At 24.0% G+C, this 26,021-nt stretch overlaps 1 protein-coding gene across 1 annotated transcript in view; it reads right to left on the reverse strand.

Annotated features, from left to right (window-relative positions):
• The window catches only part of LOC129612749 (histone-lysine N-methyltransferase, H3 lysine-79 specific), a 136,189-nt gene that overhangs the window by 41,108 nt on the left and 69,060 nt on the right, over positions 1 to 26,021 (reverse strand). Inside the window, exons 3-5 of the mRNA XM_055526509.1 lie at positions 18,167 to 18,464; positions 17,358 to 17,485; positions 16,541 to 16,595 (exon numbers count right to left, since the gene is read on the reverse strand). Coding sequence (XP_055382484.1) covers positions 16,541 to 16,595; positions 17,358 to 17,485; positions 18,167 to 18,464 — 481 coding nt within the window. The remainder of the gene's footprint in view (positions 1 to 16,540; positions 16,596 to 17,357; positions 17,486 to 18,166; positions 18,465 to 26,021) is intronic.

A 26,021-nucleotide genomic window follows, 5' to 3' on the forward strand; every position in this document is an offset into this window, starting at 1 on the left:
AGTGATATAGTCACGTATTTAATTTCCATTTATGGTTTTAAAATAGTTTCAATATCATATTCTAACAGCTTGTATTACCCAATTAATTAAGAAATAATTTTAAATTTCTATTATTCGTTTATATTTCAGATTCTTGTAAATTCTTAAACTAAATAACGTGAGTTCATCATTTAGTTGAAAGTGATTGCAACAAATTGCATTTTCTAACTGAATTTCAGTAAATTCTATGAAATTTTCCTACTCAACACAGTGTACAGTGTTGGGAATCAATTGTTAAAATATTGAAAATATATTAAAATGAAAAACTCTAACAAGAACCATGATATCCTGAAATTTCAATGTTAAACTCACGCATTCCGGTTATGAATCAATAATTTTATTATTAATATTTCACAAATTTTGGTAATTTTTCAGGTTTAAGCACTAAGAGATTAAAATCCAACTAGAAAACGTACTAAAAATTCACATTACTTTTCTGCAGATCGCAAAAAATAATTATTAATAAATTTTTTCTGCCCATTCTCAAAAATTTTTCAGATGATTTGAAGGTTCTTTTGTTTGGGCCTTCTTTCGAATGTGTTCCTTTCAAAATTTGTTGAATTTCCAAAAGAATTTGGTTTCATTTATTTGATTACAACACTTAATTTACAAATTTAAATATTTCGTCCGTATTATAAAATTAAAAAGAATAATTTTAATTTCAAGACTATTGTAAGACAAAAGTAATTTCAACACTATTAAATGACCGCATATTTTTTCGAAAATGTAATACAATAAAATTCCAATACTTGTGTAAAGCTTAAACAATTTTTCTGAATTTTTATGAAAAGTATAAAAGAAATTATAGTAGTATAAAAGAATTATAATTCAAATTAATTTTTATACAATGATGAACGCACCATTCTGCATTGCAGATTAAAATGATTGAAGATTGCATTGTAGATTAAAATTGAATATAGAATGGAAAGCAAAATTAATCATAATAGCACAATTTATTTTATCATTACATTAAATAAGTAACTATACAAAAATATTTCAAACCTGATGATTTTTCTGAATTAACAAATATAATATAATGAAATTAATATCATTGTACTCTTATTGTCACAAGAATACAATGACATCCCAACATTTCATTTCTATATTTAATAATGGGTGATTCTTTAGCTTTGTGGTTTTCTATATTTTTAAATCGGCTTAATTTGCTTTCCTGTCGTTTTGGTTCTTAAAATTTGAAACTGGCGCCCGAGCAGCGTTTCCAATTATTATACAGCAAATATTATTGGCAAACAGTTAACTTTATACTTGGGTTAAGTCAGTTAGCCGTCGATATCTTGCATTAAGACGTTTGTGTATAGTAAATGAAATATTTTTTTCATATCTTGTATAGGTGTAGACGTGTAGTACGTGACATTTTGGTAAAAATATGTGAATTAATTAGCTCAACTTTGGATGTTTTAAATAGGATGTTTTACAACTTCGGAAATTTTTCGGTGCATTTTGAATTTAAAAAAACAAACCCTTTAAAAGATCAACCATTTATAACATGCAGATAAGAATTTTAATGAAAATTTTTGATGCTACATGAACAAAATGAATTTTATAATTTTTGTTTCCATAAATGAAATGTACACAAAATAAATTATTTGGTATCGCACTTTTATTCAAAAAAATTTTTTTAACTTTCGGAATTTTATTAATTAATTACTTTTTATGTAATTTTAAAAATATTTCAATTTTAATTACAAATCTTAAATTTAATACTGCGAACGCTTGCATTAAAAAAATGTAATATGAAGTTTTTCCAACACTTGTTTAATAATAGTGACTATAGGTGACAAATATTATTAATGTCCTTGAGCTCTAAAATCATTTTAATTTTAAATTCAAATCAGACAATTAAAATATTTTAACCGTGATAAAAGGTTTTTAAAAATTTTAACTAACAAAAATTTTTAATTACAAAATTATGTTTTCATTTCTTTCCCATTATTATGAAACACAAGGAACACGTGTCATCATATTTAACGTCACAATGAGTTAGAGTCAAAGGAAAATGAGTTAAATGAGAAAATTTCTTAAAGCAGAAGAAGTCTAAAGTTTTATTGAGATATTTTGTTTTAGCAAAAAGACATGTGTCACATAAATTGCTCCCAAAAACTAAAAAATCCACACAGACACTTTAAAAATATTTTCCGGGGGTTAGAAAATCCTAAACAATTTTAATTTCTATAATGTACTCAAAATATTAAAAATAGCTTTTAAGACCTTTTCAATTCTAATTAAATTTTCCAAAGTAAAATGCAAATTTTAATTAAATCAACACTGTCATTCAAAAAACAACAAGTTTCCTTAATGAATTTTTATTCTATAAAGGATCTAGCCTACACATATTATGTTGAAATTCAAAATTTCCTAATAATCAAAGTCAGTTATAAAAGGTCCTTTTAAAATTAAAAATTACTAGGAATAAAACTAAATTTCAATTTACTCACTAATTAATTAGGATAAATAAACTGTAAAGTGGAAAAAAAAACAAAATGTAAATGAAATTCAAAAAATTTCGTGAATTTCTACACAAATGCATAAAAATCCAAAAAAAACCGATTCATTTGAATAAATGATAAATTCACCGGAAAAATCAATTCAAACGCTTTGAGGAGGACAATTATTAGAAATCTAAAAAAACAAGAGAATTCTCTAAAAAAAACTTTTGTTCTCATTGCGAGAATTACCAAAAAATTTTACTTGTCTAAATTAATTTACTCTTAATTTTCATAATTATGTGAAATATTCCAGTAGGATATCGGAAAATTAATGTTTTCCATTGTTAATTACTTAACAACTGCAGAGTAGTTAGTCAGTTAGTCAGTTAACAATAATGCTTAGAAATATCTATATGTAAATACTAATTTGCGGAAACCCGAAAAACAACCCGATTACCTCAATGTTGTCATGGAATTGAAAACAGTAAACAGTAAAAATTTCAATTGTTTTATAATATTAAATTGGTGCTGAAAATCCCATAATATGAATCGATGTCCTAGTACTCATGTCAGTGAATATAGTGGTTTCAATATTGAAGCCTCGAATTCGATTTGTAGTTTCGAAATTTACAAGAAAATTAAAATTTTTCAATTTAGAAAATAAATAAAAAGTTGATAGTTTTTATATAAAACTGAAAAACCTCAATTACTTATTTTATCACTTGTAGGTAATGTCAAATGTAATGACAAATGTAATTAGTTGAATCCGTCTCAGAACATCTGCCGTTAAAAAATGTAAAATGATTTAACATAGGTAACACAAAAACTGCCACTAGTTATAATTATCCGACGATTAATAACACATATCTAATAACGAAACTAGTCTGATTTCGTACAAGTGATAAGAATACTACTAGGAGTAAGCACGAAATACTTAATTGAATTTATATCATAAGTACGTTACCTATAAAGTAAATGGTGTTTACTTATATAACTGTAATTATTGAAATTTTATACAGTAAAATTAATTACAAATTTAATTTAACTAAAATAATTTTTTTTTCGTTTCTGACATTTTGTTTACTTAGTTCTACCTACAATATGAGACACTAATTAACACCGTCGTATTAGTGTCCATATAATTTACATTAATTAATAAATAAGTGTTATTATTAAAATAAACAAGTTAATTTTATACATAATGAAAATCCAACTGCCATTCTTTTGGTGACATTATTGTAGTATACTGAGAGAAACTAAAAAACTGAAGCAGAATTAAATTTTAAATTAAAATAAATGGTGACAGCCTGTCTAAAATTATTATAACGAATGTTAATTCTGTACTACAGCTACAAAATGATTTATTACAGTTGACATTGTACGACACCGAGCTATCAATTTTAACATTCTATCACAAGATTTATTGCGATAATAGTAGAAAATATTATTTAAATAGGTGCAGTGTTTTAGAATTTCAAGATTGAGAATAATTTTCTTTGCAAAAGTAATTAGAAAGAATAATTTGCAAAGCATATTGGAAGTATAGCTATGTATATGTGATTATTTTTCATGAACTTTCTAATCATGGGAAAAAAATTTAATTTAAAAATTTTATATTTTTATTCTTTTTAAAACAAAATTCAACAATTTTATTTAAAGAACAGGGGACCGAAATCGAATTCTGTGGAAGTTTTACTAAAGATGATAAAAGTTTTATGTATGAATTAAGGTTGGTTTGTTAACTTTTTTTTCAAAAATTCTAAATATATACTAGACTTAAAATTGCAGAAGATAAGAGAAAAAAAAATCGAATATCGTCAGTTCGTAACTGACCCCGGAGCGAGTTCCCTGCTTTATCGAAAGTAATGCCCAAAATTATGAAAACTATTCTATCAAATTTTAAGATTGCTGGTTAAGCTTTTGAAGAAAAATATAAATTTTTGTCTTATAGGGAATTAACTTTATGCCATCCGATTTCTGTAAAAAGTTTGACAGTAACTCCTAGTAGCAAATAAAATACAAACATTAAATTTCAAGAAACTCCATTAATTAATTCATTAGATATAATAAAAAATGTAAAATCGACCCCTAGCTTGTTTGAAAAGTCCTAATATTGCCAAGAAACTTATAGGTTCATGATACACGCGCGTAACCGGACGGCTGAAAAACAGAAGGACAGATCAATATCTTGCTAAAAGCTGTTTATTTACGCTTATTTTATTGTTATTGCGTTTTAATTCGAAAACTCGACATCGGAAACTTAGTGCGTAATGCGGTCAGTAAAAACAATAATTTTGAACAAATTTTACAAAAAAAAAGTGCACAAACGCTTATTTTATAAAAATTCCAGAAAAGTAAAACATTTTCTCTCTTTAACAATATTTTGAGAAAAAAAAAGTTTGAAATATGAAAAAAAAAATGACAGCAGAATGAAGGAGAAAATTACTCATTTTTGTCATTCATTTCTCTTTTGCAGGATTATTGCTGTTTTTCCAAAAAAATTTGCCAAGAGAACTTTTTTTAATATTTCCTATATCGCTCGTTCTCTGTGAGTAAAAATATGTGGCAAATTCTCAATTGTCTATTTGAGTTTTTTTTTTTTAAATATTTTTATTTTGTTTGTGAAAATAAGTGAGAGATAATTGAAAATTTAGCATTATTTTCTCATTCATGAATTAAGAGAGCAAGATACTAACATTCCAATTTGACCTCTAGTGCAATGCAATATATTCCAGTACATCAGAGACTCATTCATTCATTCAGAATATATTTTCATTTGTTTGCCTTGAATTTATTTTATTTGCTCTTGGTATATATTTTTCAATTTATTAATTAATTCAAAATATTTAAATATAAAGTAGCTATATAAATCAAATTCCAGCATGAAATCCATAAATTATAATATAGAAAACTTGCTACAAGTTTGGATTGCTACATAAAGAATAATTTCAATATTAAAATGAATTTTAATTTCAATTAAATTTTAAAGATTAAAATGAGAAAACTTTCGGACCCAGGTATTGAAACTATGTTCTATAATTTATAAACAGCTATTGTGTGATTCATCATGATCACACAATCATTTTAAAGCTATACTATTAGAGTAATTATTTTAAATCTGACACAAATATAGTGCTATATTATTTATATAATAAAAAATATATTAAGAAAATTAATTATTTTTTTAGTTTAATAGATTATTATAATAAAAGGTGCCATATTGAATGTGAGAGACAATAATTTTTCCATATAATAAACTAAAATTTTCTAATGAAGAAATTTGAATAGAAAAATTACATGGAATATATTTGACTTGGCATGCATAATAATAAAACCTCTAGGAATTTATTATGGTAACTGCTTAATATGGTAAAAATACTATAAAATGACAGTGTTGGAATAAATTTGTATGTATATAAGTTACTCTGAAATTTTCTAAAATATTATTTTCTCAAGATTATTTTTAATGTCTTTATATTTTACATATAGGTAACAAGCAAGTTGAGTATTTTTAGCCGACATTTTTATAATTTATTCTAGTCAAATAAATATTAAAATAATTTATGTAATTTTATATGTAAAAAAAAATTTATTATATTAAAACTAAATATACTCGTATAATATTTTTATATAGACATTATGTTGTATAAATGATTGACATTAAAGAAGGTATACATAAATTTTTGGTTTTTTTTTTTCATGTATAACACTTAAGTAACTATAATGAAATGATATACAAGTTTTGTGAATAGAACGATTAAAAATTTAGTGAAAAAGAGTATTTTAATGGAAGGTCATGTTATATTATATAATAACTTTGTATAATTGTTATGGTTACTGTTATCTTAACAATCGTATCAAAATTTCTGTTGTATAACAATTGAAAACTTTAAAATGGCGCCCCATCCATGGAATATGAAAAGAATATTTTGCATTCCTAGAATTTTAAAAAATTTCGCACTCCTAATTAAGTTCAGACACATAAATAATTAATATATCAGTACCAGCCAGGACGCTCAGACTTATAGCACGATCAATGTATTATGGTGGAAAAGTGGTGCGGAAAAAGGATAGAGTCTGTTTGCAATATTAATTAACAATTCTTCGACAAAAGAAGCTAAGAAATTAAGAAAACTAACATATCGTCAGATGTTTGTCAGGGTTATGAGAATATTTTGGTGATATATCAAATGTGAATAATGTTCTGCGAACACTCCAAACAGTTTTATCCAAAAAAGATTCAATTTTATCAACTAATTAAAAATTCTGTAATTTATTTTAATGTTTTTGTCTAAAAATCGTAATACTATATTGACCAATAATAGAAGACTGTCCTAGTACGACTTTGTCTAGGCCAGATTAAGACCTAACGCCCTTTTATCAGGGTCTTAACATAACCAGTTTTAAAGAAAAATTAATTATGAATGCGTACAAAAACCATTTTAAATTAGCTATAGTCAAAAGTACTTAACATTAAAATTTTTCTAGCAATAGTGCCAGTAGTTGCATTTTTATTAATCTCATGACATATTTTGATAAAAATAATTTTGACAAGGTTGACAAAGCATATAAAATTTAAAAAATCGATTTATTAGTTATTAAAATTTTATCAAAATAAAATCATGAAAATATTTCAGAAGGTGTGTAATCATGAATATGTCAAAATAAAAAAAAATAATTTTTAATGCATTTTGTTATCGTAAATGTCATTGTGATCACATTATCAATATCAACTTGTACACACAATAAATTTCAATTTATTGTCAAAATCACGACTTTTTATTTGCTTATCATTTTTTTAATTTTTTTTCAAATTTTCAATTAAATTGAACAGCCGACTAAAAAGATAATTCACATATTAAAGAGCCTAAAGTTTTTAAAGCAACAGTTTTGTTTCTACCTGTATACATGATTTTAAAAATCAATTTTTAGAATAACACAAACACAGTAATCTCTCGCATAAATTCACAATGACATTGAAAATTTTTAATTCCAATTTTCTGATTAATTTTCTTTAAGCTCTTTGAACTTTGCTTTGATAATTGAAAAGTCAAAGTTTTTAGTTAAATTTTCGGACCCAAAACGAAGTTGAAAAGAGAGATTACTGTATTATAAATTATAAAATTTAATTTACCGGTAGTGAGCCCTTAAAATAATCCGTTGACTTAGATAACGTCATCTGTAATCGTACACTCAATTACGGCCTCAATGGTGGTCACAGGATCGTGATACAAAAACTGCACATTTATGCTAATTGCTAGGGCAGACCTGCTACGTTAATCAAATTACACTTGTTTAAAGCACCTTGTAAAAGAATATACAGAATTCTAACAAAACCAATATTAAACGAAAAATAATTTAGAACATATTCTTCTCATAAACCAATACCACACATTTAGAGTATTTTTATATTGACCATACCTTGCGTTACAAAATTTACGTTATAACGCTATTGTTTCATTTTGTTTGCGTTACAATTTTAATACTGTCGTTTTTCACATTTTTCTATTACGTATATTATAAGAATGCATGTCAATGTCATGATAGCAATAGTTGATTTCCATTATACCGTTGTTTTAGTCATTAAATTGCGTATGATATGCCATCTAGCCTGCTGTCATAAAAATTGCTTGAAAATCATTAAAAAAAAAATGTTATATGTCCAGGTTTTATTTTTTTCTCACATTTGAAACTTCATTACCACATTTTTTAATAAAATAAATTCACGTATGCAAAGAAAATGATGAAAAGCCCTATAAAAAAATTAAAAAATATAATATTTTTTTTATACGATCAAATTAAAATATTTCGACCAAAAATACTTTAAAATTTTATCTTTGAATCGTAAATTAAATAATAAAAAAAAAAATATTCTTTATCGCTTCTTTATAAAAATATTAGGCTTTGTTCTACATTTTTAACGCGTACGTATAACAAAAATATTGAAAATACCTGTTGAATATTATTTAGATGCCTATATGTATAACACATAAAATTTTTGTTTTATATTAATAAAAATTCAAATTATTGGAATAAATTATTTATATTCCAAAGATAAATACAAAAATATATATATATATATATATTTTTTATGCCCATATTTTTAATTCTTAAATCGTTCATTAAACATTGGAACCAATGATTCAAAACGAAATTCAAATTAAAAAAAAAAAATTATTCACAACTTTTATTAATTTATTATATTGTTATACCTATAGAGTGTGTTGAATTTAATCTATGTCTGCTTGTATGTAAGCATATATGAATTATTACAAATATTCGGAATACATTCGGAGCATTTAAATATTCTTATATAGTCATTCATAAATTTCAATAATATTTTTATCTTGAAATTATTATTATTCTAAAAACATAATCTAAACAGCTCGTATAAATTTTTACCATTTATACAAAGAGAATGATAATAAGAGAGAAAGAGAGAGAACGAGCTCAAAATAATATTCTGAAAGAATACTATTCTGAATTTCTGTTTTTTTTTTTTTTTTTGATAATAAACCATATTTCAAAAACATAATATGTGTACATATACACACTTATATGTGCAATACTATGCATACATAATTTATACAATATGAGTGTGAGAAAAAATTTTGGTATATACCATATAAAATATTTAAGATTATACAGTTATTTGCCTCATATATCATATCATTTAAGAAAGGTAAGGATTTTTAATTAATACAGAGGCTCTTCATTGTCATTTTGTGAATTTTTTACCAATTAAAGTGAAGTTAAAGCGATTCTGGTTCTTGGAATCTCGTTGGTCTGAAATATGCTACTGTAATCCAGCAGCCAAATAGATATATGCAGTCCCATTTCATTGCAGAATAATTCTAGCACAGCCGCAGCATACGTCTTAGAAAAATTAGCTTAAAAATATAAATCTCTGGTCTGTTAAGCCCCCTTCTCAATCTTTTCTTTCTGGACATACATTTAATTTCACCTATATAACAACTCTTATTTCTAAATTTAAAGTGAACATCAATGATACGTTGGGACTTAAGGTCTCAACTTAATATTATAAGGCTTTATCAAAGACAGTACAACACAAGAAATAAAATAGAGCATCTTGTGCCTTACACTTTTTTAAAATAATTTATTTACACCACCTTGGAAGCTTTAAGTTCTAAAAATGAAATTCGATATTAAGTTCAAGTATAACTACAAAATTCCTATTTAATTTTTTTTGAATATTTTAAACCAAAACCATCCTGTACTCAAAATTTTGATCTGAAAATTTATTTTTCAGCACTTTTTCAAAATTATATCTATACAATTCCAATATTTCTGCTTTTTTTGATAAACTAAGCAAAAATTATAGCTTTTATTTAAACAATAAAAAATTTTATGCAAGAACAGTAGAAAATAAATAAAGCGAATGTAGGCATTAAACACAAAGTAAACGAAACGGAATTTAAGAAGGGCGGAAAATTGCTATACTTAAAACTTTAATGCTTATACGTGCATGCCTCAATATTCAATGAGGCATTAAAATATTTTGCTAATATTTTGCTTTTATTTTACATTGTTCTGTTCTAATATTTTTGCTGTCGTTTAATTCTAATATTTCTTTGAAATTAAAAAGGAAACCTAAAAGAATTGTGGGTGTGATCTTAACTTGAAGTCAAGTAAAGTCTGATTATTCTGAATAACTTAACGAAATTAATAGACAACTATTAGATTATCAACTGATATACCATATTTTTGAAGGTAACCATATTAAAAATCGATACCAAAAGCAACGAAAGCAGTCCCACGAACCGACGTCAACACTAACGTAATAACATTTCAACTTATTTTGTGTCTACATTGGCTTCTTAATTTGAATGGTTTGTTGAAAATTCAGCAATTAAATATGGAAAATTCAGATATATCATTAGTTACTATTCGTGTGTAAAAAAAATTTTCTATCAGGAAACAATCTAGACAATCTAAAATTTTATTATAACCTCAAAAAATTTTCAAACTCCTATAAATTTTTCAAATCTTTCGTTCACTCATCATTCTTATGGTAAGAAGAACCACAAAATCACATTTCGTTCCTTTAGATAAAATTTCAAGTGCACCTTTTCTCTTTATTGTTTTCGAAATCGTCATATATAAATTTCAATTTATCATAAGTGTTTACCTACATAACAAATCTGTATACATACATAATATCTTTAAATAAAAGGGTATAACACATGCATACAAACACCAAATCTTTGACAATTTGCTGAAAATTTGAAGATGATTAAAAAAAACGTACACACATTAAGATGAAAACGAATTTCGAAAATTAAAAATTGAAATTTTTTTTCTTGAATTCAAGGTTCTTTCTCTTCTGTTCTACTCCGAGCCATCACATATATTATAGCGTTAATATTTCTTGTTATTGCCACAAAAATTTTTGTAGTTTGAAGCTAATTAGGTTTGTGTTCATGATTATATTAATGTTCAAATCATAAAACAGGAAAATTAATTAAAAATATTAATTGCTATAAAATTTTTAATAACTAGCTTAATTCATTTAATATTATTACCTTATTAAATTTTTTCGACAATAAACTTATAATTTAATAATAAGTGTTTATTGAGGTAAGCTATGAGATATAATTTATGAAATTTTTAGAATTAATAAGAAAAATAAAATTAAATAAAAAATTTTCTCGTGTTTTTTCACTCCCAAGAGTGGTAGAAATTGAAATGTTGCATGAGGCCACCATAAAGTCTATTCAGCTATTATTTAAATTTAGGCAATGCATAGAGTCATTGCAATTTAAAAAGAATTAATGTAAATTTCTTCATACAGCTGCAGAATAGATGGATGGCGTAACCAAAGCAACGAGTCAAAGCAGAAAAATGTATTAAAAAATTTTCCTCCTCGAACAGGACTCCAATCAATCATTAGTGTAATAGACACAGTACCTATTTTTATGTTTTTGTGATTGTGTGTTTCAAATAGAAGATTGTACGCAGCATCTAGTGTATTTGCTGTATACTGTAAACTACTAATCATGTGAAGAACAATTTGCCGGCAATTTTTCATACAACTCTGTAGCTCAGTCGAAAGAGCGTTCACCTAGAAAGCGTTGTATTACGAATCCAGTTCGAAAAGAAATATTCACACAAAAATAATCACAAATATATAGCAATAAAAAATAAAATTTAAATTAAACATATAAAAAAAATTTCCCTCATCTCTAAATCATTATTTTTTTTTTGCAGTAACTCAACCACACTTTATGTTGCAATAAAATATTGGAACAAGACTTGCTAAGACTATAAAAAATTAAATTTTTTTGTTTTTAATTTCATATTATGATTCCATAAAATTTAATTAATTTCCAATAAAATTTTGCTATTTTATTTACCATTTCTATACCAATATTTTTAATAATCGTAATGAATTGCCAACCACAGGATATTTTTTTTTCAACTTAAAATTTATAACTTTTTGTTTTTCAAAATAAATTTTTATTTTTTTTTTTTTTTGTAAATTTATTTAAATTATTTAGTGGATTTATAATTATCGTAAATATTTTGTTTGTAAACGCAATTAATTAAAGCACTATACAGGATGTGACGAATAAGGTGTGCAATATAAGGGATGATTATTTGATCAATTTCTCGCAAAATCATTCTTTGCGTGGGGTGAGGGGACTTTGGGGGGTTGTTCCAAGCTCTGGATGGTTTCTCAATATCGTATGATTCCAAAGCTAGAATCTGTACTTTTTTTTTCTAACAGTCTGTAACTCGAAAACGAGTATATCTGCACCCCACCCAATATTTACAATTTTTTACTGGGAATTAAATTAAAGAATCATCCCTGAAATTATTTTGAATCATTCTGAAATTATTCGAAACACCCTGTATACAATTTTCAACAAAAAAATTATAAAAAATTTTAAAGGATTTATTTTTTTTACTGAATCATTAGCACGTTATTTAAAGTTATTGCCATCAAAATTGAGTAAAGTTATTGAGAATAAAAAGAAAATTTTTAATTTTTTTTTAAAATGCTAAGGGAATGAATTTTAAAATGAACATTTTATGAATAAATTTTCAGAAAAAATTCACTTTGTGATGCAAATTAATTAGTATTGTATGACAATTTTTGCAGATTGCCAAATAGAGGGTAATTTGTACAAAAAATTTTTGGAAAATTATTATTGTAAACATTGTAGTCATCATACATTCTAGATTATTTCGAATGGCGTTTTTTTTCACAATTACATAATAAAGACACTTCGGAATTGAAATGGAAATTGCTTATCAGAATAAAAAATTTCATAATAACAAATTAATAAAAATTAATAAAATTGCATACTTTTAGGGTAATATTTAAAAGTATAGAATACATGCATATCACAAAATAGTCATGGTTGTATTACGATACGTAATATTTAAAGTAAGCGTAAATTGAAGAAACTCTCAGATTTTAAAGCGAATAGTTTTGTAACCATATAAGGGAAATCATATTGGAACATTGTAATAGAGAAAAATATTTAAAATTCAAAACCCAGCCTTTGAAATTGAATAAGTGCAGGTTCAAACAGGGCGAATTACAATATCACAATTATTTTCCTCCATTTATAAAAGAAATTACTCAAACTCTTTTGACAAAATTTATGTAGAATTGAAAAAATATTAAAGCTATATAAAAAAATCCTGTGACAAAATTCAAATTTAATATTTCATGTGTCAGGAATTTCATTTCAATTCCTTAAAATATTCTTTTTTAATTTTATTTGAATATCAAAATATTTTATATATTTCCGATACACCCTTATATACATTTATAAATATTTAAACAATTTAATAAAATTGATTTGAACAATATTTTCTTATAAAAAAGGGAACAAAATATTGTAGGTATCTATATGTATACCAACCATTATACAAGTCTTATCAAGATTCCTGAACTTGACCCAAATCATAATTTTTATTTTTTTTTTCTAAGAGATTTTCTATTTTCCATAACTAATATTAAAATTTTTATATACATATAATATGTGTATACAAAATATGTATAACACTTTATTTTTGTAATCTAGAAATCAACAACTCCATTTTCAAATAAAAGAAAAATTGAAAATATTTTCACCGTTCTTTTTCTTTTCTTTTCTTTATATAAAGTAAAAGTAAACCAAGGCTCCATTTTTTTGTCTATATATGAAATCCAGTGAAATCCAGAATAATCAAATATAACATTCGGAATATGGCCGGAAGTCCTTTAAATTTCTTAAATGTGTTATATATAATATATACAAATAAATTTCCTGTTGTGAAAAGGATAAGTAATAATAATATAAGAAAAAGAAAAGAAATATTATAACAGTAAAAAACATACTTATTGAAAAGATGAGAAACGATTTTAGAATTCGTAAACTATAAAAAAAAAAAATAACAAAGAAAAGGAAAAATATAAAATTCCAAAATTGTGAAGATGTACGTATAACAATGCCAAAGGTATAACTTTTCAAATATATTTCCGAATTCCGTTTTTTTTTTAGGTTACGTATTATTTTCCATATACACACACCAAACAATAGCCAAGAAAGCCAGAACAAAAAAAAAAAAATACCTTTAAGCACCTCAAACTCCTTTAGGAAAATATTTACCTTTATTTTTTTTCGGTTCTGTTTCTATATTTTGAGGCACTTTCATATTTTTATGACTAAACAACCAAACCAGAACAAAGTAAACCAAAAAAAAAAAAGATATGATTGCTCATAATAAGTGGATATGAAATAAGAACAAGGTAAGTAAAATATGAAAAAATTTCCATTAGGACATTTTTCATGATGACTAAAAATAATTTTTTTGGAGAAAAATTGAATTCTTATAATAGAATAATCTAATGAAATAAAAAATGTAAGATAGGAATTACTTTTGAAATAAAATAAATCCGACATTTAAAACTGAGTTTAGAAACCTAGGAAAGATTTCGGAGTAAAAGGAAATAAATGCGGGGTAAAAAATATTTAGAATTTTTTAAAAGAATTCAAAGCTAAAAATTTGAGTAGACATAATAAGGAAAGCACAAAAATCACTAGATTTGCATTCAAAAATTCGGAAACGAAAATTTGAAATTTAATTAATTGCCGGAGTTAACGAAAAAGCTTTAAAATTATAACGTCTACTTAGATATATGCAATAGTAGATATATTTCATAAGAAAAAAAAATTATCTTCTAAAATAACATTACATTCATCATATTTTCAATACTCCGAAATTCGGAATTAAAAATTCGGAGTAAAAAAATTTCGGAGTCGTAAATAATACGAGTTTCGGAGTGATCATTTAGATTCAAAATTTAAGTCGAAAAAAAAACAAACTATTGAAACTATATTAAATTCGTTTTTTAAATAGAAGAATCAGAGGTAGATTCAAAACAAAAATTTTAGAATTGAAATTAAATTTGAGTCGGAATTAAATTCGGATACAAAATCTCTGCTTTGAAAATTTGAAGGAATCAGAACTCCTTAAGATTGTGAGAGAAAATAATTTTACATACTGTTCAATTTGATTTTTGTGGAGCCAAAAATTTCCCATTACAAAACCAAAAATTATTTTACAGTGATTTTACTGTTATAACAAATTCCCAAGATATTATAATATAGGATCATGTATTAATAATCTTACATTGTACTTTTTAACTTGACCAACAGATGGACCAACAGTTTACAATTTAAAATAGAATATTCGCATAATAACAATGATATTTTATTAGGAAATTGTTTGAAAAATATGAAAGTGAACAATACAAACAAATAAAAAGGATATGAAAATTTTTTTTTTGTCTTCCTGTTTGTTTTTTTTTTCTTGTTATATTTATTTTTCTAAAAATGTTCTGGTTTTCATTTTTAATATTCTTATAATATTTATTTTACATTTTTTTTTTCTTTTGTATGTGTTCGGTCAAAGCAAAACAACTTACCACAATATGCAAACAAACATTAAAAAAAAAAGAATTGGTAAAAAAAAACATTTTTAAAGGCGACGAAAAAGGGAAAAAAAAAATTTCCCCTTTTTTTTATGTTTCTTAATTTTTCTTTGTTAACGTTTTTTATTGTATAGTTAAAACCGAACAACGACAACAATAACAATAAAAAAAAATTATGAATGCTATCAGGACGATGACGGAAATGTAGGAGGAATTTCGGTACAAAATACAATAATGAAGTGATAAAAAAAAGAAACAAAAATAAATAAAACCCTTAAAAAATATAATAAATATTTTAATAGCCCGGTGTTAAAGGTAACATCCTCCGAAAAGGAAATGAAACAATTACTGTAATTTTCCAAAAAAAATAAAAAAATGCCAGAGTGAAAAAAAGAAAATACCACAATATTTTTTTTTTTTTTGTTTAAAAGGTAAATTTGAAAAGGTGTGAACAAAACTGGAATTAAAAAAAAATATATAAGAAGAAACGTTTAGTAAATAACAACAATAAAAATAAACAAGAGAATTTGAAGCTTAGAATGCTTGTATAGTGACCCCACTTTTGTATAATTTAGTTCCATAGAATTTTCATATTGAGTTAAATGAACTTATGAAAATTGTTATTAAAATCATAATCTTGATCTTAATTTTTGAAATTATTCTCAACTTAATTGGCTCTAATAACAAGAAAGACTAGGAAACTCTTATTGTAATAGAGATTAAGTAAAAGGTCTTATAAATATCGCATGAGATTTTTTTGTAACATTTTCATTGAGATTTTTAATTTTTAAATTAAGTTTCTTGTAATAATATTTCCTCAACTTAATTCTTCAATATCGAGAAAATCAATGAGGCCGATATAGACTTGAACTTTTTTTCAAAGCATATTGACCAGATTTTTTACATTTCTGCTCTATCTCTTCCCTATTCTGGCATACTGGCGTTGACAGTGAAACTCTTTTTGCCCGAAAATAAAAACTCTCATGCTTTAACTAAGTTAGCTAGCGATTTAATTAAAATTTTAATGATAGCTAGAAATATTTTCAAATTTATTATAACTTTGCCATATTCATCCTAGATGTATGCAATATTACATTCTAATTACATAATATTATTATCACTCACGGAGTACGTCATTTTCATTACTAATACCTTATAATCTATTAAAATATAAATTTAAGATATAAAATGGCAAATGGAAGACATTTTTTAAATTATTAATATAATCGACTACATACTTATTAATCACCTTAATGTACCTTATAATTTTATTCAATTCAATTAGATCCGTAAACCAAAATTTTTAAAACAAATTACGTTTAGGTTTAGTTTGAGGCGGTCATGCGAGGATACACTTAGGCCAATTAGGCCCTATGCAACACCGATGCATCTCCAATCACATTCTCATTTACACTGCGGCATCCCATAATTTCCATTAATTTTAACATAATTTCCATAACATTCCCCATAATTTCCGTAATTTGAAAAAAAAAGAAATTCGCCTAAGGTAGCTCCGCCTTTCCCTTGTCAAATCTTCCTCTTAATCGTCACAGGCAATCAGACAGTGCCTAGTTAAAGCTTCTATGATAGCTCCAATTTCACTCCAAGGGAATGCAAAACAACTAACAATTTAATTTTAAAACAAATCTTCTGTGAATGATCATTATTTATTTTACACACAATTAATGTTTTCTTACAATATTTGTTTACAATAATTATGAAAATTAATAAAATTAATTAACAAAACAAAAAAATTTAATTATTACAAAATAATATTTCAAATACAAATATTAAAAAACTTATACCCCAACCGATCCATAATAAATGAAATGCACTCTGTAATATTTCTAATGTTAAAACAATTTTCAATGGTTGATTTAATTTTGATTTATTAATTAAATCACTATTTGCTTTTAAATTACCATTACCATCATTATCATCTTGATCATATGAATAATAATCTTCATCATATGATAATATATTTGTACTAGTACCTTTTAATTTTAATGTTTCAATTTCAGTAAATGATTGCCAATATAATTTTAAACCACTTTCAAATATTAAACTATTTAAATTATTTAATATATCAATATATGGTGAACTAATTGGCATATAATAACCTAAATATGATATTATTGGACATTCATTCATTTGATGATAAATTGGTTTATGATTTATTAAATCATATGTTTGTCGTATTATTAAACGATTATCAACAGCACGTAATATAAATGATATATTTTTTGGCCAATTAATATATTTTTTTTTAATATCATTAATATCATTAAATTGTAATGTTTCAATTAATTTATCATTTAATATTGACCATAATTTTATATCAAATTTTTTATATATATTTTCATAATTTATTTTATTACCAATTGTTATATGAATTTTAAAATTTTTATCCTCTAAATCTAATATATTATTTAGATCGGGTTCAAATTCTGGATTTATAAATATACTTGATAATTTACCAATAAATATTGTTGTTAATAATTTACTAAATATTATCCAAAATATTAATAATGTACGTAATGAATTAATTTTTGTTATATTTTGTATTGAATCGGACATTAATGAACGAAATATTATTTGAAATATTTTTGAATTATTTAAATTATTATTATTATTTACATCATTTATTATTATAATATTATAATTAAATATAATATTTTTAATAATTATAAATATTATTGATACAATAAAATATGATAATATCATTGCTAACCATGTATTTTTATCTAATGTTTGTAATAAATTCATATAACGTGGTAATAAATTTGATTTTGGTATAACAATACATTCTTTAACTCTTTGATATGGATATAAAATTTCAAAATTATTTTTTAATATTAATGATAAACCATCATATGATCTACCATTAAATGTTATATCAGTATTATGTTTAATAAGATCATTTAATACACCATAAAATGTATTATTTTCTAAAAAATAACCTTTATTTAAACCATCTGTTGCTTCAATATATATTGGTGTTGCATTTAATTTTTCTGTTATAATATATGCTAAATTACCATCAACACCATCATAATGATGATTTTTTTGTAATGATAAATTTTCTAATAATGATATATTTGAATTATATTTTATATTTGGATAAAATCTAGCAATATCATGATATATTGATATTTTTAATGGATATTTATTCATATTTTTTAATTTATTAAAAAATAATTCATTTGAATTTATAAAATTTGATTTTTTTTCATTATCATTATTATAACAGGAAGAATTAGAAATATAATCACTATTACTGTTATTATAAAAATTATTATTTATTATTATTGAATTTAAACTGTTATACGATGATAAATCAATTAAATTAATTGTTTTATTTTTGTTATATGAACCGGTAAATGGTTGAAAACCAATAATTTTATATATAAAATGAAAATTATTTAAATTATTATTTTTGGATAATTTTGGATAATTTTTGGATAATGTTGGATAAATAGCAATTGCATTAAGTATTTGATTTTTAAACCAAATATATTTAAAAAATTTTTTTAAAATATTATTTTCATATTTAATATTAATTATATTATTTGTTATATTATTAAAATTATTTAAAAATAAAAATATAAATTTATAATAAAATTTATTTGGAAATTTTATATGAAATTTTTTTACCGCTTTTATAGCTGATTTTATATCAAATTTATCGATAAGAATAATATGTATTGCAGTTGAATGATAATTATATTTACTATTATTATATAATGTTATACGTATATTATTATTAACTAATACAATTACTGATAAATTTTTATTTAAACATTTTAAAATTAATTCTTTTGATTTATTTATTATAAAATTTATATTATAATTTTGATTTTTTAAATTATTATTATTATTTAATGAGAATTTTTTGATTTCATTATGAAAATAATAATTATAATATGATTGTGATGATTCAATAATATGTATATAATTAACATAAGCATTTAAATCATTACATATATTACAAATATTATCAATAGTTTCAATTAATTTTTCATTAATACTGTCCTGCCAATAAATATTATCATTTTGTATAAATTTTAAATCATTATGATAATAATGATTATATTGATGATTATTATTATTATCATTATTATTGTTATTATTATTATTACTACTGTTATGATAATTATTATTATGATATCTTTCATTTTCAAAATAATAATAATTATTATTCAAGCTTGAGTAAATATTTTTTATAAATATTGCGGAGAAAATAATAATTATTCTGTTGGCGATAATAAAGTCAATTGACATCATTTTTGTTTTTTTGCTTTTATTTACAGTTGCCAATGTACCATAAACTCAAAAAAAAAAACGCTTATCCTTATTTTTTTATTTTTTTTTTAACAAGTTTTATTTTTTATTGAATAATGCAGTTTAAAAGTATTATTGTAGCGTGTTATAGCAATAAAATATTATTAATAATAAAAATAATATTGGTTCTTTGTTATTGTTGGTTCAACCTTTCTGACTTTAATAGTGTTCAAAGTTAACTGGACATTTTGTTTTTATATTATACTTATATAGAGGAGATAATTTAAAATTCGGTCTGTACAAGTGTTAGAAAAGACAAAATTTCGAAAATATTATGAAAAATTTTTGATTATTGTGCTCTTACAGACTAAGAATTGAATGTGGAAAAGTCGGAGCGAAAGGATCGAAATTTTGTAAATTGTAGATTGTAGAAAATCTTGTAAGTTTCAATTAAAGAGATGGGGTCCAAATCAATTTGTTGGAGTAGAAGACGAAGAGTCTGAGTAAAAAGATGGTAGTCAAGAAATCTAAGTCGAACAATCGGAATCGAAATATCAGAGTTGAGGAATCAGATTCAAAGAGCCAGAATCGAAGCTAACCATTTTAAGTGAAGAAGTCCGAACTGCAGAAAAAAATTACAAAGATTGCTGCTGACCCGCTTATCTAAAATTTGGAGTATTATTATAGTTGGAAACCAATTAAATATGAAATTCCCGTCCAAATGCCAAAGTTCAGGCATGGCCGAAGTTCATTCTGAATTTATGGTCGGAAAAGCATATAAATTAAACTTGAGGCTATAAACTGTCTTAAAATTAATCGATTTTAATTTTTTATTTTTTTATTTTTTTTTATATAGAATAATCCTTACACTTCTAAGCTAGTTTTATTCACATTGAAATGAAAACTGAGGTAAATTTTTAATTCTTTAGACAGAGGTAAAGTTATTATGACTTTAAAAAAATTGCATATATTAAGGGGCTACTAAGTAAAAATCCACAATAATAGTAAATTATTTTTCGAAATTCGAAATTTTTAATTTTAATTATACGACCATGAATTTGGCATCAAACTCTATTTTTTTTTCTTATTAGGTTATTGTTAAAACAATTTAAACAAATTTAACATTTTTCTTCTCTTTCTTTTCACTAAGTAAATTTCAATTAATTGGAACAGAATCGGGAGTAAACAAAATACAAAAAAAAAAAATAATACTTAATTAAGAATGATATCGTTACTAATTGGCCATATGGTGCAATAAAATATTCTCTACTATTTTTTATATAATATAATGAGTAAATATTATTTAAAATATTGAGTAGAGTAATGAAGAACAAAAATATTATTATTATTTTATTATAATATTTTTTAATTAAAATTTAAATACAAAAACATTTTGTCCTTTTATATTTTTTATTCTACTTAAATATACAATAATTTTTTAATGAAAAAAAATAGAATGACACTGCAATGCGTTTTCACAAGAATAATAATAATATTGAATATTTAAGAATTTTTTTGTGTTCCACAAAGCAAGCAGTTTAACGCACTAGTTTTAAAGTTCAATAGCTTAAGAGTTATATTTTCTGCAGCGGATTTAAAAACAAGCATTATTAAGCTAAGGATGAATTTTTCTTAATTGACAAGAATAACAATATAATAAAGGTTTTTAATCCTGCTTAAAGAAAATTTAAAAAAAAATTGCATACTTTTAGGGGGATTAATTTTAAAAAGATGATAATTTCAAATATTGTGTTATAAAATAACCAAATTAAAGAACAGGCAACTTGTATGGGAGTTGTTTTTGTTCCTTATTTTTCTTGTCATGTAAATAAACCAAATAATTTTGTCGCTCTCATATACTAATGCACTGTAATCCCAACTAAACATTCCTTTTCCTTCCTCATTAATAATGCTGATTGATTATTTTCACTAATCATTCGAAAATCTGATAGCCGCATTTTGTCTGTCCAAAAAATAATTATTGTTTCGGTTTCCATATTATTATTTTCGATTTGTATAACAGTTAATGATTAGCCAAAGCAATTTCTTTGATCCCATTAGTTTTTACATAGCTTCTACCACTTTATAATTTTTTCTACAATATTTAATTTTACCAATTTAACATCATTAATTTTTTTTCTTAAATTTTACTTTTATAACACAGAATAGAGAAAACAATTTTCATAGTAATAAATTTTCTTTTATCTACTCTTCCTAGAATAGAATATCAAATTATAAAATAGTTCATCTCTCATTTTCTTATCATCTTCTTAGTCGTCTTTTTTTCTCTCGTTTTTGTTTTTCTTAATTAAACGCTCATTTTTAACTCTTTTTGATTTGTGAGTATTTTATGGTAGAATAGCGGCGAGCGATTATCTTTTTCCTTATCAAAAAAAAGAATGAAAAAAATTTTTTAAAACTTTAATGTTGGTTTAACATCATGTAATTTATCATAAAATTGCAATGAGTCTACTGTATAACATAATAATATGTAATGATAAATTATGATAGGGAAAGAGAAAAAGAGAAAGAGATATAGGTATATAGTATAGAAGGAGAAGCAAGGAAATCGTACATAATATTAGAGATGTTTTAGAATTTTAAAATTGAACATTTTAATAATTTTTGAATTAAAAATTACAGTTCTAGTAAAAATTATGACCCATAAATAATTAAATAATTAAATCGTAATGTTAAATTTTAATACAAAAATTATGCAAAATTTTTGTGAATTAGAGATATAAGCTGGCTATAAGACAACTGAGATTATTTTGTCGTATTAGTACAGAAATATCAATACGAATACAATAGAAATCAAGCACAATATGCAAAGAGCATGAGAATTTCTAGTTTTCTCAATATCGTGAAATTTACCGATAATATACAACCCCATAATATATTCGATTTGTATAACAGTTGATGATTAGTCAGAGCATTCCAATTACATTTCAAACGGTTTTCTCACAAATTTCGGCATTCAAATTTAAATATTCGAATCCATACATTTTTTCTAGAAATTGTAATAACAATAAAAATTTATTGAAATTTTCTTAATTTTAAATCACAAACCATGTTGTTAACCGGATCAAAATACTATCCAAAATTTTTGTGTCATCTATTTTGCAATATAATTATATATAGTTATTGTTTTTTAAATGATTTCCTGTAGTGCACATAAAACATCCTTGTAATACTATTAAAATATAACTAGTACTTTTTTCACAAATAATTCTCTTCTATTGCTTGGATTAAGAACAGAAAAAAAAAACACATTATAAATGAACAAGTTATAACATCAAAGAACACAATATGTAGAGGAACACAGTTTGAAATAAAGTTAATAATCATGTTAACAGGATATTAGCCCTCTAATACAGTTAAAGTAATATAAGCCCTCTCATAATATTATCATTAAATACACAACACTAGTAATATTATAATTTAATATTTGCGTTAGAAAGTAATAGATTTTGAGTTGAAAATTAAAATTTTTTTAAAATATTAAAAATGTTTTCTATATTACCATCAAAGTTTGACAAAATTATTTTTTAATACATAAGGTTGATGTGGCTAAATTTGAAGTAATGAACTTTTATTTTGATTAAAAATCATGTTCTTCTAAAATGATAGTGGTAATATTAATTCAAAATTATATTATGTTACTTAGTTGCTTAATTTTTAGTATATACAAGTAAAATTTAAGGTCGGAAAATTAAAAAATTAACAATATTATAGGATTATAAAGGTTTAAATTTACAGGAGGAGCTCAAATTTAATAATTTTGCAAACATTACCGTAATAAGTATTGCAAGCTATATCCTATAATATAAAATTTCATTTTTAGGGATTAATAATCTATTAAAAGAACAAAACAAGCTGAAATTATTAAGAATACTATTTCCCATTAGGCTATTTATACTTGTAGAAAATTTGAATTAAAAAGCCTTTAAAATTCATATATACAATCAAATATTAAAATCTTTGATTAAAAGAACAAAATATATTGTTTTTTAAGTTAGTTGCAATTTCTAATTCTAATAATTCCCATTTTATTTGGGAAATAACGACAATTGGCGAGATTTTAATTGACCTTATTGATACTCTAGTACGCAAAAGAAGTCATAAGATAGCCAAATACAAAAACCATTTCGAGTAGCAAATTTTTTTTAATATAGCTATAGTAGATTATAGATTTGTACAGTTGACATAACAGCATACAAAGAGCCATTGTGCCACAGTCTAAGTGCAGAGCATGCCCTAAAACACACGATAGAGACCAAACCTCCTCATGAACACAAGCAACTTGTAAGATCCGATACATCTCAACTCCGCCATAGTAGATGACATCATAATAGATTATATTAGCCTTAGTTTTGCCTGGCATTTTCGTTAAAAAGGTGGCTAACCAGTCTGTTGTAAGCTATCAAATTTATTTAAGTAACAATCTTATAATCATCTGACTACCATTATTACTCAATCTTTAAATAATAATTTCAAATTTTAATAAATTCACATCTTATTTTTTAATTTAAATATAATTTAAGTTTGTCATTTTACTTGACAGCTCTGTCAAAACTATTTTGAATTCAAAAAACTAATCACTCCTCTTAATTAAGATTTTTAAATAGAAAAATGAAATTTTCATATTTTCCGTCATTTTTTAAATTGAATTCACGCCACCATCGTGAATGAACCGAATAAGAAATTTGGCAAAAATTTCAATAATTTTAATTTATTTTTTGTTTTGATTGAAATTTAACTTTTCAAATGTAAAAATTCAAATCAAAAATTTATTTAAAGCAATTAATTATAAAAAACTGAAATCTACATCTAAAATCTGTCATCACTCATTTTATAATTTCTAAAGAGTATAACACGTCTTGTATAACAAATTGTTGTAATACTCAATTTTTTTTTAAATTATTTTTAAATCAAATATTTAAATAGAAAATCTAGATTAATTTTTTTTTATTATACATGTTTGATTTATAAACAAATTAATGTACTAACAATCCCAAGTTGTTATTTTAAGAGTAAAGTTTAGCAAATCTTGTTAACAAAGACTTCTGGTTCATGTTACACAAAATCATTTACAATAACTACTTTTCTTCTGCCTAGTTACAAAGTATCTGAATTCAAACTCTTTCCTCCTCTTCTTACTCCCAATTTCATGAATTTCACGCACATTTTATTATCTATATTTTAAGAGGAAGCTGATTTGATTTGCTCGTTAAAGAAAAATTAAACTAAATACAAGAATTATTCGTACAAATTTTTATACATTTTTTATTTTATTAATAAGCTCAATATGCATTTTCATTGAATAATCGTAAATTAAGGTGTTAAAACTTTTAACAAAACTGTTTTATAAAAACTCAAGCACGTGAAACGTTTTTCACCTTTTCATTTCATATATATACGCTAGTGCTATTAATTAATTGAATGAATTATAGGGTAACAGTGTCAAGTAAAGGAACTAAATATTACAATAGTAATTTTAGCAATTACTTACCGCTCATGAGTGGATATTCACGTTACAGAGTGGATACAAATTTCAAGGATAATATTCGCACTGTAAAAGAGCTGAAGATTAGCAATAAATTAAGTAACTCTTATACATTTAAAGGGATTAACAATAATAATGAAATAAAATTGACTCGTTAACATTTCCGAGAAAAACCCGATTTTTTTAATAATTTTCACATTTTATTGAATTCATTCGGGATTTTGCGTTTAAAAATTCAGTTATGTCAAGGGTTCATTAATAAGTAAAATAAATTTCACTCAAAAATTTACTTTAAACTTATAAAATTTACTCAAATAAATTGACCGTACTCACAATAAAGTCTCTAAAACCACTCTACGAAATGAGTTAGAAATTTGCTTTTGTGGAGCAGCAATTTTGCCCATTTTTAAGTACGTATTACACATATAAGAGTAGTTTTGCTTTGCAAACATCCCGACAGTATATAGTGATTGAGTAACTCAAGGCACAATATTAGTTTAAGTTCGTTACAATAACATTGTTCGGATTGTCTTTAATTACAATGAAAATAGAAATTAAATTTTGTCACAAAATGTATTTGTTAAATAAAATTGTAATGTGTAAATTTACTCAATGTACACAAAATGTAAATTGAACTGTCAGAGGAACATATCGTATGACAAATTCATATTGTCATGTTTCCTTCCATTCATTTAACATTATTCTCCTATATGAGTGAAATATTTCATTCATAATATTTTCAAGACTATAATATTATACACATTAAAAAAAAAATAGTCTTAAAAAACCTGCCAATAAA

This window comes from Condylostylus longicornis, unplaced genomic scaffold (genome assembly GCF_029603195.1).
Source record: "Condylostylus longicornis isolate FDR11 unplaced genomic scaffold, ASM2960319v2 ptg000077l, whole genome shotgun sequence".
NCBI lineage: Eukaryota > Metazoa > Arthropoda > Insecta > Diptera > Dolichopodidae > Condylostylus > Condylostylus longicornis.